Raw genomic sequence first — 14,702 nt, 5'->3', positions numbered from 1 at the left:
GTTACTCTTTTCGATTAGCAGCAAGGGTTCTTTTATATGCACCATCCCACAGACAGGGTAGTATATACCACGGCCTTTGATATACCAGTAGTGGTGCACTGACTGGAACGAAAAATAGCCCAAATGGGCCCACCGATGGGGATCGATCCCAGACCGACCGTACTTTACTACTGGGCTATGTCCCACCCCCCCCAAAATAAAGATGTCATAAGGTAATGGTGCCTAAACAAGTATCAAACCAATTCATTCGAAAACCTCTCAAATATTACGCCTTAATTAGGTTACAATAACTCAAATTGCATTTCTGAATACATATGTATCACTAACCCTTTATCAGATAGCCTAGCCTGACTCTTTCCTTTTATTGTTAATTACATTACTGTGTTCATAATATACCTTGCTGTGCTCAGAACAAAAATACATACACAGTATCAAAATTAGTTGTCATGTAATGCTCACCTATAGCCCCGGCATGAGCATCAATGATCGAGGTGGAGACGGGTGTGGCTGGAAGTAAACCCAGTTCAGCTGCGGCTTCTTCAGACAAACCATTCCCACATGGTTCTCCAGGCTTTCTGACCTCTTGACCTGAAGATGAATAATTGGAAATTATTATAACCTATGTTAAACAGGTAAAATTAAAAAGTTGTTACAAACCATGTTAATCCACTTCTACATGGCTCTCCAGACATACTAACCTCAATATCAAGATCTAAACATGTATCATTAGACACTATCTGTCCCAGGACAAGCCCCTGGCTATCCAGAGACAGATCCCGGGACGGACATGCTCGAAACTCTAGTGGTATATGAGCATGTAAAAATTAATCCCACTCGCACTTAGACACTATTATGCAATGGGTATAATATTATTATGTATTGTATTACAAACTGAAAAAGTATGGGTACACTACTTATAATTGGTACTGTATGTATATACATCTAGCTGTAACTACCTACATTGTATTGGTATGTTGTCTGCATGGAAAAATAATAACTATTTAAGTCAAACAAATTACATTATGTAAAGCTGTACACGTTAGTATACAAAGTTAGTGTATAAAGTGTTACGTTATATTTGTATGACCCCAAAGAGAAAACAGGAAGATAGCTGCAAAGTGTAATGACTCCATTCAAATATCTCAAATACTCCATTTTGTATAATTATATAATTTTTAATGCAATAATAGATTTGTGATTTTAATACAGAAATCTAAAAACCAATTCATAGGTTTTAAACACCTCACCAATTTTCACGTATTCATTTTCAATGAGATCTTGCAATCCGATAGATGTCATAAAAGAATCATCCCAGCCATGTTCCTTGCTAGTTGCAGTATAGCCACATTTACACACCAGAGAGCATTGGGATCTAGTAATACATCAAAAACAAACATACACATTAGGGGTTTTGTTTACGGACATAATACAGGATTTAAATTCATTTAACATTTTTCTTTCTAAAAATCTGAAATTAAAATTAATTAAAACTAAAATGTTGTTACAAGATGACGTGGCAAGATTGCAGTTCTAAAAAACAAGACCCGAAAAAATTTGCACAAATTAGTTTAGTTTTTCTAAATTCCAAATAGAAAGATGTATTTATTTTAAAAATTGACAGTATGACAAATTTAATGAACATTGGGAGAAATGGTTGAATCTTTTCGCTTGAAAATCGGAGTAAATAATACATGCTTCTTTCTCTCTTTTTTAGTTTGCTTATTTTTCCTCGTTTTTTTCCCCATTCATTTCATCTGTCCATTGAAAATTTGTTTAGTTTTCAAAATGTTTCTTTTGACAGATCACTTATAGAAAATAATATTTCATTTCAACTTAATTTCGTACTTATATCCAATTAAGGTTCAAGCATGCTGTCCTGGGCACAGACCTCAACTATTTGGGCTGTCTGGCCAGGTTAGTGGGTTAGTGGCTAGTGGTTAGTGAGAAAGAAGAGGGTGTAATGGTCTTACACCTATCCATTGAGTCGTTAAAACTCGCTCTGGGTAGAAGCCAGTACCAGGCTGCAAACCCTGTACCTACCAGTCTTATGTCCGAGACCGGTGAAAATAATATTGATACATCTTGTTCAACCTACCTTGACATACTTCCAGTTGCCTTCCAGGTGAGGAAATCTGGCAAGTCAAAAAATTGTTCAGCTTTATCCCAGCAGTGGTCTTTCAAATTCTAAAAATGAAAAAGTCCTTTATAAATAGTACCTTTTTTACCCCAAGACACTTAGACAGTTGAATACACAATTAATAATATAACAATTTTGTCTCAGTTCCCCTAAAATACTCCCTGGATTATGTGAAACAGACAGGAAAAAATTAGTCTGCTTGGACAGACAAAAACAAACTAAAAAAACCTCACATTTTCCAAAATAATTGATAAAATATTATGAAAAAACTGGGACAGCAAAAATGACCACTGATTTAATGTTATTTACATGTATGAGCCAAATTTCCTAAAACAAAACTCAAAATAAGGAAGGAAGGAAATGTTTTATTTAACGACGCATTCAACATGTTTTATTTACGGTTATATGGCGTCAGACGGACAGAGAGAGAAACAGACAAAGTAATACAAAATATATACTAGTCCCTTCCTGTTAGACCAGTAGGTGACTAATAAATCACAACATGCATGTCATTGAAAACCGATTCTTCATTAAAAACAAATATACACGGCAGAACCCGAGAAGCTCTATAGATTGCGCATAAAATATAGTGCAGCATGCATAATAATGTGCACTGTGTATGTAAAACACGTATTAATCAGTTCTGTTAGTGTTTTATCGATCTAATACCAGCGTGCATTTCAAAACGTCTCGAATCACGTGCCTGTTTGATGCTAATCGACGTCCGTGTTTTCTTTTGACAAAATTGCTTCGCTCATTGATTTATGGCTGAACTTAAAGGCATAGTAAACTGAAAAACAAGCCTTATGTGTTGGAAAGATGCATACCCGGACCACCAACACATACTGACACTTTAAGAAATGAAAAACGCGTAATTTTAGAGTTAATAAAACATCGTGATTATTCCTGCTGACTGGGGGCAGCCATTTTGTTTTGTTTTCGTGGCGTCCGGTACTATAGCTTTGGAGCGAAGTGAAGGAAATGTTTTATTTAACGACACACTCAACACATTTTATTTACGGTTATATGGCGTCGGACATATGGTTAAGGACCACACAGATATTGAGAGAGGAAACCCGCTGTCGCCACTTCATGGGCTACTCTTTTCGATTAGCAGCAAGGGATCTTTTATATGCACCATCCCACAGACAGGGTAGTACATACCACGACCTTTGATATGCCAGTCGTGGTGCACTGGCTGGAATGAAAAATAGCCCAATGGGCCCACTGACGGGGATCAATCCCAGACTGACCGCGCATCGAGCGAGCGCTTTACTATTGGGCTACATCTCACCTCGCCCCCCCCCCCCCCCCAAATCTAAATAAAGAATAGATCTTAAAACTGAGGTTTATGTTAATTTTTGTAATGCATCTGGCCTGATTTTGACTAAATCTGCAATCCAAGTCAGAATGTTGTATATAACTAAGTTACATACAGAACCAGACAGTTAGTTTTAGCACCAGTAGGTAGGAATTTATTGTGCTACATTGTTTGATTTGCTGAAAAACTATAGCGTCCATATTAATATATGCGTTCTTGTCAAAACGTTTGTCATAAAATAATTTTAAAGAAAACCACACTTCATGTAATTTCTGTGTCCTTCAAAATGTAGCTTTGTCAGGGATGCAGAAAGTACTCGCCCGCTCAACAAAAGTGAGTAAAATGCAACTACCAGTCCGACGAGCGATCTGTCTTTTTTATTTGGTTTGCCACGTGATGTTTATCACTTACCAAGTGTTCTTAATAATGTTTTGTCAATATATCTATATATATCATTTGAAGTGAAGACACTGTATACTATAATATTGTTAATAATATATTGTTCTATAGACTGGTGGACAAGTAGAAATTCTGGTGGGCTAGTAAACTTTAGTTGGTTCTGGTCTGGTGGGTATAGTTAAATATTTTCTATGTCTGCACCCCTGTTTGTTACACTGGGGTTTTACATAAAAGAAAATCATGCCTACAGTCTTTACCAGGAAAGGCGGGTGATTACTCCCACTCCCGTCCACATGCTCACCTGGAAAGTTTCAGGAGAGTGGTAAATTGATCACCTTGTGATAAAATGTTTATACATTATATCTGAAACTTTATTTGATTGCTCGCCTAGCATCATTTCAGGAGAAATGTTTATTTTATTGAACAGCATAATTTCTGACCTTGTACGAAACACATGACTGGGTGACTTGAATTATTCGGAATAACAACCATTATAGTGCATTCTGATCTAGTGCAATTTTCAAAGGACACAAATATGAAAATAAGATTATAATACATAGAAAGCACTGCCAATAAAAACCTCCATCCAAAATGAGTATTTATGCTTGAAGAAATATTTTATACCAGTTTATTAAAATGGAGAACAAAAAGAAATAAAGTTTGTTTTGTTTCGCCAGTTTTTATTTCGGAACTTTAAATGTCTCGCCAGAATCGCTATAAAGGGGGTTAATATTTTAAATGTCTCGCCAGAATCGCTATAAAGGGGGTTAATATTTTAAAAGTCTCGCCAGAATCGCTATAAAGGGGGTTAATATTTTAAATGTCTCGCCAGAATCGCTATAAAGGGGGTTAATATTTTAAAAGTCTCGCCAGAATCGCTATAAAGGGGGTTAATATTTTAAAAGTCTCGCCAGAATCGCTATAAAGGGGGTTAATATTTTAAAAGTCTCGCCAGAATCGCTATAAAGGGGGTTAATATTTTAAATGTCTCGCCAGAATCGCTATAAAGGGGGTTAATATTTTAAATGTCTCGCCAGAATCGCTATAAAGGGGGTTAATATTTTAAATGTCTCGCCAGAATCGCTATAAAGGGGGTTAATATTTTAAATGTCTCGCCAGAATCGCTATAAAGGGGGTTAATATTTTAAATGTCTCGCCAGAATCGCTATAAAGGGGGTTAATATTTTAAATGTCTCGCCAGAATCGCTATAAAGGGGGTTAATATTTTAAATGTCTCGCCAGAATCGCTATAAAGGGGGTTAATATTTTAAAAGTCTCGCCAGAATCGCTATAAAGGGGGTTAATATTTTAAATGTCTCGCCAGAATCGCTATAAAGGGGGTTAATATTTTAAATGTCTCGCCAGAATCGCTATAAAGGGGGTTAATATTTTAAATGTCTCGCCAGAATCGCTATAAAGGGGGTTAATATTTTAAATGTCTCGCCAGAATCGCTATAAAGGGGGTTAATATTTTAAATGTCTCGCCAGAATCGCTATAAAGGGGGTTAATATTTTAAATGTCTCGCCAGAATCGCTATAAAGGGGGTTAATATTTTAAATGTCTCGCCAGAATCGCTATAAAGGGGGTTAATATTTTAAATGTCTCGCCAGAATCGCTATAAAGGGGTTAATATTTTAAATGTCTCGCCAGAATCGCTATAAAGGGGGTTAATATTTTAAATGTCTCGCCAGAATCGCTATAAAGGGGGTTAATATTTTAAAAGTCTCGCCAGAATCGCTATAAAGGGGGTTAATATTTTAAAAGTCTCGCCAGAATCGCTATAAAGGGGGTTAATATTTTAAATGTCTCGCCAGAATCGCTATAAAGGGGGTTAATATTTTAAATGTCTCGCCAGAATCGCTATAAAGGGGGTTAATATTTTAAATGTCTCGCCAGAATCGCTATAAAGGGGGTTAATATTTTAAATGTCTCGCCAGAATCGCTATAAAGGGGGTTAATATTTTAAATGTCTCGCCAGAATCGCTATAAAGGGGGTTAATATTTTAAATGTCTCGCCAGAATCGCTATAAAGGGGGTTAATATTTTAAATGTCTCGCCAGAATCGCTATAAAGGGGGTTAATATTTTAAATGTCTCGCCAGAATCGCTATAAAGGGGGTTAATATTTTAAATGTCTCGCCAGAATCGCTATAAAGGGGGTTAATATTTTAAATGTCTCGCCAGAATCGCTATAAAGGGGGTTAATATTTTAAAGTCTCGCCAGAATCGCTATAAAGGGGGTTAATATTTTAAATGTCTCGCCAGAATCGCTATAAAGGGGGTTAATATTTTAAATGTCTCGCCAGAATCGCTATAAAGGGGGTTAATATTTTAAATGTCTCGCCAGAATCGCTATAAAGGGGGTTAATATTTTAAATGTCTCGCCAGAATCGCTATAAAGGGGGTTAATATTTTAAATGTCTCGCCAGAATCGCTATAAAGGGGGTTAATATTTTAAATGTCTCGCCAGAATCGCTATAAAGGGGGTTAATATTTTAAATGTCTCGCCAGAATCGCTATAAAGGGGGTTAATATTTTAAATGTCTCGCCAGAATCGCTATAAAGGGGGTTAATATTTTAAATGTTTCCTTATGGGGTTTTGGGGCTTCGTGCCTGCGGTGCTCGCAATTTCGCACAACACATTTTATATTGTAACCATAAAAATTAGCCCCCCCCCCCCCTCCACTTTGAAAATCCGTCCTACGCACCTGATATGCACTATTCCAGACAGGATAGCACATACCACAACCTTTGATATACCAATAAAGTAAAGATAATTTCATATATTGTGCTCTTCTGTACATGTATGTGTACTTAAATATAGCAAACATACTTATTCATGTATTACTTTATAAATATCACATACTTATACGTGCATTAGTTATATATATATAAAACATACTTAGACATGTAATATATATATAAGACAAAATATTAACTCGTCTCACTATAAGGCATGAATTCAAACAAAAACAATAATATACACATCTGCATGAAAATAGTTTTTCCCAATCTAACCTGCTTCAACCAGAGCAGTTTTGGTGGTTCCATCTCGAGGGACATTTTACCGCCGACATACTGTAAGACATCGTGTTTGGTGCTGTTGATAACACTGGCCTGCTCAGCGGCACGGTGGTCCATCCACATAACTATGTTACACTCAGCAAGACCTGAAAACAATATTACAATTCTGTCAAATTAAACTCAAACAGACTTATTGAAAAAGGAAAGCAAGATATGTTTAACAACACCTTACTTTAGCACATTTTAAACTATGCTATTTGGTATAGCATAGTTAGTTTTGTTTTGTTTAACGACACCACTAGAGCACATTGATTTATTAATCATCGGCTATTGGATGTCAAACATTTGGTCATGATGACATATAGTCTCAGAGAGGAAACCCATTACATTTTTCCATTAGTAGCAAGGGATCTTTTATATGCACCATCTCACAGACAGGTCAGTACATACCGTGGCCTTTGATATACCGGTCGTGGCACACTGGCTGGAACGATACCTAATATATGCCATATGGTTATTTCAACATTTGTTTAACAGAAAGAAAGAGAGAAAACCTGCTATCACCAAACTGGCTATTCCTAATGATAAACGTCAGGTCAGGTCATAGGTTTTAAAGTGCACATTCAGAACAAGTTGTTGTAGCACACACTTGTCAGGGGCACAGGTGTTGAATTTCGCCGGCTCCTCCATTCAGGACAGGAAAAGGTTTGGGGTGGGTGAGAGGGTCGCCTGCACCGGTATGTGCAAGGGAGCACAAGTAGCCTGACCACCTAATACTAAAGCAACAAGGGATATTTTATATATATACTTTTCCATAGATGAGACGGTACATATGACAGTCTTTGATGTACCAACCATGGAGCACTGGCTGGGATGGAGACAAAACTTGAGTCAATCGAGGGCAAATCTTTTTTATACACTTCCCCATGGCCACTGGTTGAAAAGGCCAAGGTCACTGAAGGTGATTGATTCAATGACTCTTTGCACCGTAGGCAAGATCTCCACCTCAGATCTACATCCCATCCCATAGGTTGATGGTCATGGTATTTATCTGAAGGGATGGGTGACTGGTGGTATTTTAAACTGTTACATAGACGAGTAAGGAAATTATATGAAAACTGGAATGTTAGCAGTTAAAAAGTAATTAAGAAATGTTTTAATATTTCAAAATGTTAACTAAAATATAAAAAAGAAAACCTGTTTGGCTGACTGACAGAGGTTTACAGTCCTTATCCAGCACCACAAGTGAACAGGTTCCATCAAAACCAATTCCAGAAACACTCTCCTTACCAACTCCAGACTTGTCCACAGCACCCTAAAATAAAAAAACATTTAGGCCATTATAAATTAAATTCTACTTTTACATCCCCACCAACCCCAAGGATAAAGGCTGGGCCTTGTTTTACTCATTGCCCCTGCCCAATGTTTTCATTGCCCCTCCCCAATGGCTTTGCTTCATGTGTGATATTTCTAATGTCGTGAAAATATAAAATAAAAATAACATTTTGCCTCTACCCCATTTTGAGAAAATAAATTTCTTCTTTAATAATCTAATCCAATTACCATTGTTATGTTTAACATCAAAATTAGTCCACTGATCCACAGTGATTTTCATTGGAATGGACACTGGTTAACGAATGAAAGACTACTGTGACAGCCAACAACAGTGAACAAACATGGCTTGACAGACTAAAATGACGTTGGGCCAACAATAAAGCTACTGATCAGTCCATTGATGGTCCACCACTAGACCACCAGCAATATGCTTTCTTGCTTTAATTTTTTTAACATTTTGAACATCACCAGACAAGCTGGGTGCCCAATTTTCCTTATTACCCTATGTACACTGAGCAGGTTCTCCTTGAACATAAAACATAGATGATTACAGACAAATAGTGTCAGTGCTGGTGTTTGTAATGAAACATCACCTACTAATAATAATTGGTTATTGGCTATTGGATGTCAAACATTTGATAATTGTGGTTTGTTAGTGAATAAAGATTTCTAGGTATTAAATAATTTACTAAGGTGTCATTACCAGGTCTCTGAGAATTGAAAATTTGTGTGACCCATTTATCGGTTATGCAGAAATAAATCCAGGTAACCCATTTCCTTTTTGTGGAACCCGTTATATCCAAGTAAATTCTGCTCCAAATTTTGCGTGAACAGTTATGCAAAATTAGATTTTCGCGAGCTACGCGTGAACGAAACGACCATTCTCCCAATTTTCACAGGCCTGATTAATAAATATTCTTTTCTATTTTACTTTAAGAACTGATGACACTAAACATTTACCAGTATTTCTATCTCATTGCCTGAATGAATTTGGATCTGAGCTTATACCATAAGGTGGAAAAATATAGCTCAGTAGTAGAGTATTCGCCTGGGATGTATTGGGTCATAGGATCAATTGCTATTGTTGGTCTCAAGTTTTTCCTCATCGCAACCAGTGCTTGTGCTTCTAATGAACAAATAAATTGGCTATTAGATGTCAAACATTTCATAAATGTGACATGTGGTGGGTTATAGGATCAATTGTCTCAAGTTTCTCCCCATCGCAAGGCTCAAACTTAACGGTGGCACCGCTGGCAAGTACTGTCGTTGAGATATAAATTGCTGTAGGTAGCAAGCATCACCGATGGCACTTGTGTGCCATCGATAAAGCTCCTCAATAATGGCAAAATATATACACCTGGTGTATGTTATCTGCCAATATTTAACATTTGCACATTTAAAAGATGTCTACATATAAAAAGATAGCCTTTCAGTCAGGTTTATTTGCAGCAAATGTCACTTTAAAAAAAATTGCCATAGGCAGGCTCAAAATTGCCGTCGGTGGACTGTTTCACCCATGGCAATTCTTTTAAAAATTGCTGTGGGAGACAAACTCTTATCCCCCAGGTACAACCCATGAAGCAATCTTAGCACTAAGGTCACCAGGGCCTGTGCTTATAAAACGTTTAGAGTGCAGACTCAATCTCTAATGACGTCACACACATACTATTTGTATGGCATTGTCATGACATTACTGTCTCAGACGCTATTAGAGTCTCGAGTTTTAGACTCTAAAAGCTTTACAAGCACCAGGCCAGAAATGCATAAAGTATCTTATCAATCATTTGGTAACTCTGATTTTTCCTTTAGCAGCAAGGAATTTTTTATACCAGCAGGACATCACAGTCTTTGATCAAACAGTCATAAGAAGAAGCCAGTATATCTGCCAAGGTGGTTCGATCCTATGGAATCCTATGACCCAAGCACTTCAGTCAACCGATCTACCGACTGGGCTACATCCCACCACAGCCCATAAGTGTCATTAAACAAACATTTGTTTCCTTTTTATACTGCAAATTTAAACTTTGCTTTAAAATAATCATAACACATATTTAACGTACAAACCCTGACAGTTTTTATAACGGCTTTCCATATGTCATGGGATGACTGCTCATAAAAATCAGCTTTTGGATTCCAGATTTTGATTTCTTCTGTGGACGTAGCAATGATATTTCCTTTACAGTCAACAACGGCAGCCCGCACACTGGCTGTTCCGACGTCAACACCAATAAAGTGTTTCATGACAACTATCTGCAAATACATGTTATATATACAAAACTGGATTAAAAAAAAAAAAAATTAAATGTATGTGTAGGCCTACATTATCAGTGTTATACTTAGAGTTCTTTCCATTTTACCAGACTGACAGTGATTTTAGCATTATATATTATATAGGTGGTGGAAGAGTTACAAAAATGGCCCGATTTTTTGTCACATAACTACTGAACAGCCTCTTTTTATACATGACTATTCAGGATCAAACACTGGGTAACTGCAAACTGGCCCTTGTCTAGAAAAAAAACAAAACAAACATAGGTTACTTACTAGCTGGATTTTTCATGCCACAGACATGATAACATATACCACTGCCTTTCTTATGTTTATGTTTTTGTTTTTGTTTCGGTTTTGTTTAATTTTCTGTTTGTTTTGTTTATGTCACATACCTAGCATAAACCATTGCCTATATTCATATACCTGTAATTTTATGTCTTTTTTTAAATCTTTTTTCCACAGACAAGATAGCACATACCATGCACAGTCTTTGATATACACTGGTTGGAAATGGAAAAATTAAATGGGTTTATGCACTGAGGAGGATTAGTTCTACAACTCATGACACCTCAAACAAATGGTTTACCAAAAGTTAGTTTGTTTTGTTTAACAATACCACCAGAGCACATTGATTTATTAATCATCAGCAATTGGATGTCAAACATTTGACCGGTAATTATGAAATATAGTCTTAGATTGGGAACCCCTCCATTTTTTCATTAGTAGCAAGGAATCTTTTATATGCACCATTCCACAGACAGGATAGCTCACACCTTTAATATACCAGTTGTGGTGCACTGACTGGAATGAGAAATAGCTTAATGGGCCCACCTACGAGGATCGATCCCAGACCGACTGTGCACTAGGTGAGCACTTTACGTCCTGCCCCAATGGTTTACCATTGAGCTAGCCTATATCCCACTCTAATATATTATATTTATAAATACTTAAGCATGTATTCTGATAGTCTACCATTTTTTGTATTACACAGGCAGAGAAAAAAGTTACTAAACAACAACTGCCCTTTGTAATCTACCCCACCTCCACCCCCTAAAAAGTTCCCTTTAAATTCGAAGTGCCCTTATTGCTGAGCTGGAGCAAACTGAGCCTCAGTTCTTCATTTACTGCACCCATCTAGTTATTTTAGTTTTGGCCCGGCTAAAACAAACTTGGATACAATACAATACAATACAATAACTTTATTTCCATGTTCATATATGTATAATAAAAACATAGTCTGGTTGACCAGCAAAAATAAAGTACATAAAATTAAACGCTAACATCAAAAAAATTAAACTACAACTCTTGTTTAATAAAGTACATGTAGTGTAACAGGTTTTATTGTCTTTTGTCTGTTCTTCGATATTTGGTTAATTAAAATAAATAAATATTATTAAGTGGCAAGGGGGTCTAGTTAGAAGGCTAGTTCGTGCTGTGTCCAAATCTGAGCAGAGTTGTGCGACTGTAATGAGTTGTGTTTTAGGGCAGCTGATGATATAATAACACTTTTCGTATTTATTTAGTGTTTGGAATATTGGGAATTCTTGTGCGAGTGTAATAAAATATTTTCTTCTGTTCGTTTCTAGCCGTTTGCAGTCCACGAGAAAATGTGCCTCATCTTCCACTGCCTCTTTGCAAAGCTTGCACTAAATTGGTCATTGCACCTTTAACGCAGCAATACTTTCCCCGAAGCTTTTTAGGAGTATGCTTGTTTCTCACAAAATATTTCCTGAATCTGCCCCATGTCAGTTAACTCTAGGTTTGAAATAGATTGAAAATGGCCAAATACTGGCCTACTATCACGGCCCGTACTGACTTAATTGTAAATAACTATGCCATAGACATAGTCACATGGATGGTGTTTTTCAGAGGTTTGTAGTATTTTATGGTTAATCATTCGAATGGAAGTTCGGTATCCAAGCAAAAGCATGTCAGAACTGATAGACATTCAAGAATATCACGAATATGTTAAACATTCCTTGTTATGTAACCAATTTTTACTGCCTGGCAAATGAATGGTACCTCTCAACTCTTTAGTTCTCGTAGCAGTACATTACGTATGGATCTACCAACTAGGGGAGGAAACGACTTCAACAACAATAACGCTTGAACCTCGGCATTCGGAACATCTCGGCCGATTTCGGAATCTGAATCCCGAATACGTTCCACCAGACCATATTAATCATAATCATTAATAAAGATTTACCGATAATTATAACATTTTATAAGTGGCAAGGAGATAATTAATTAACGATACGAAAGAGAGAGAGAGAGAGAGAGAGAGAGAGAGAGAGAGAGAGAGAGAGAGAGAGAGAGAGAGAGAGAGAGAGAGAGAGAGAGAGAGAGAGAGACAGACAGACAGAGAGAGAGACAGAGGGAGCGAGAGAGATAGGTGGAGGGAGGGGGAGGGAGGGAGGGAGGGAGAGAGAGGCAGGCAGGCGAGCGAGCGAGCAGCAACTGATCTTTAAATGCACGTTTTCATATCTAGATAGTACACACCACGATCTTTAATCAATCTGATTAAAATTAGCTCTACTGGTCTACCATTAGATCTAACAGCAATGCGTGGACTCCCATGTCCAGGTGAGATTTCATCTATAAATAACAATTTAAATATCGACCAATTACACTTCGCCTTTTATAGCGTTATTCAGGAGCATACAAATTTTCTAAAAATACTGGGCGAGACTATCTATGCAATAGGCGAACTTGTTGGTCTATTTCAATATTGAAAAAAACAGGGGTAAAAGTGCAGTAATAAACTCTGGATTGTATACTAGTATAAACAGATTTTATGGCTATACCATCACGGGGTTTTTTTTTTTTTCGTCTTGAAACGAATTTTATATAAAATTTTATATTGAAATTAGTTTCCGGCATACTTCGTAATTCACCCGAATCATTTCGTATACCCTCGGTATAATCCCGAATGTTTTCAAATTATTTTCAAATCATTCCCAGTCTGGAACTCCACGCGGTAAGACGTGTTTTTTTTGTTTTTTCGCTTGTGCACCCTGCCCGTGCTTTCGCGGCTCGACTTGGGGATCCTTCACTTCGTTGTTTTTGTCAGCGAAGAGAAGTTTTCTACTGGGATGTATGCGGCCATTGGAACCGATTGAAAGCTGGAACGCTTCTCGTTCCGACAGTCTGCACCACCAGGTTGGATTCTTTTTTAGCGAGATTCCTTGCCTCCACGTCATTTCTCCGTCTGACTATGTTGATTTGTTTTTTTCGTGACTCGTATGACGGCCATTCTGCAGAACGCCACGGTTGTTCTCGTTTAGTCTCTACATATCCGAGCCTGTCCTAGCAGCACTGGAAGATTGACCGCCCCACTCTAAGAAGAAATAGGAAGCGGGGTCGGCCCCTACTACTCTTTTCTAGACTTTACTTTGTTTTATTGTGATACCATCTCGTATCCTCCGGAGTCTGGCCCGTCCGCACCACTATACCAACCCATGACGACTGGACTATACCCTAGTCTGATTCTCTCTCTCGCTCAGACGGATCCGGCTTCTCAAGATCTGTATTTCAACACAGCACTACACCTTCAACGTCTATTGACTGTCAATCTAGGAGTTTTCCAATCTAATTAAAATTAGCTCCACTATTACATGTGGATCTAACATGTCCACCAATCAAAACCTTACTTGCAGAATCCTGCCAGTGATTTAAAAATAATTTGAAAACATTCCGAATTATCCTGAGGGTATACGACATGTTTCGTGTGAATTACTCCAATACGTACGGGATGGGTTATCAGTCTTCAATTTTACATTAAAATTTATTTATTTATTTAAAAAAAAAAACCCCAAACTAAATCAGTCTTCAGTTTTACATTACAAATTATTTATTTTATAAAATAAAACATGTTTTAAGGCATTCGTAATTCACACGAAACATGTCGTATACCCTCAGGATAATTCGGAATGTTTTCAAATTATTTTTAAATCACTGGCAGGATTCTGCAAGTAAGGTTTTGATTGGTGGACATGAGCTCCAACTGGCTGGTGTTAGATCCACATGTAATAGTGGAGCTAATTTTAATTAGATTGGTAGTTTTCTTGACGGGATGCAACCCATCTCGTCCGTACACGCTGTGTGCCCTAACGGCCTTAACGAGGCCACTCACGTTGACATATAAATCGGACCTTCGTTCAAAAGTTTATGTCGAAATTATTTTCTTTTTTTAATATTATTAAATAGTCCGATCCT

At 37.2% G+C, this 14,702-nt stretch overlaps 1 protein-coding gene across 2 annotated transcripts in view; it reads right to left on the bottom strand.

The window, feature by feature from the left end:
* The window catches only part of LOC121375818 (FGGY carbohydrate kinase domain-containing protein-like), a 37,501-nt gene extending 24,922 nt beyond the window's left edge, over positions 1-12,579 (bottom strand). The window contains exons 1-7 of one of the 2 annotated variants that reach the window (XM_041503475.1): positions 12,510-12,579; positions 10,281-10,466; positions 8,079-8,196; positions 6,876-7,027; positions 2,096-2,184; positions 1,248-1,372; positions 460-588 (exon numbers count right to left, since the gene is read on the bottom strand). In XM_041503475.1, the coding sequence (XP_041359409.1) occupies positions 460-588; positions 1,248-1,372; positions 2,096-2,184; positions 6,876-7,027; positions 8,079-8,196; positions 10,281-10,457 (790 nt within the window). In that variant the 5' untranslated portion in view covers positions 10,458-10,466; positions 12,510-12,579. Of the gene's footprint in view, positions 1-459; positions 589-1,247; positions 1,373-2,095; positions 2,185-6,875; positions 7,028-8,078; positions 8,197-10,276; positions 10,467-12,509 lie in introns of those variants that run through there. The other variant, XM_041503476.1, reaches the window with a different exon arrangement.
* Between the last annotated feature and the right edge of the window lie 2,123 nt (positions 12,580-14,702).

Source organism: Gigantopelta aegis, chromosome 6, assembly GCF_016097555.1.
Source record: "Gigantopelta aegis isolate Gae_Host chromosome 6, Gae_host_genome, whole genome shotgun sequence".
NCBI lineage: Eukaryota > Metazoa > Mollusca > Gastropoda > Neomphalida > Peltospiridae > Gigantopelta > Gigantopelta aegis.
The sequence above is the reverse complement of the archived record's forward strand: the minus strand, read 5'-3'. Positions and strand labels throughout refer to the sequence as shown.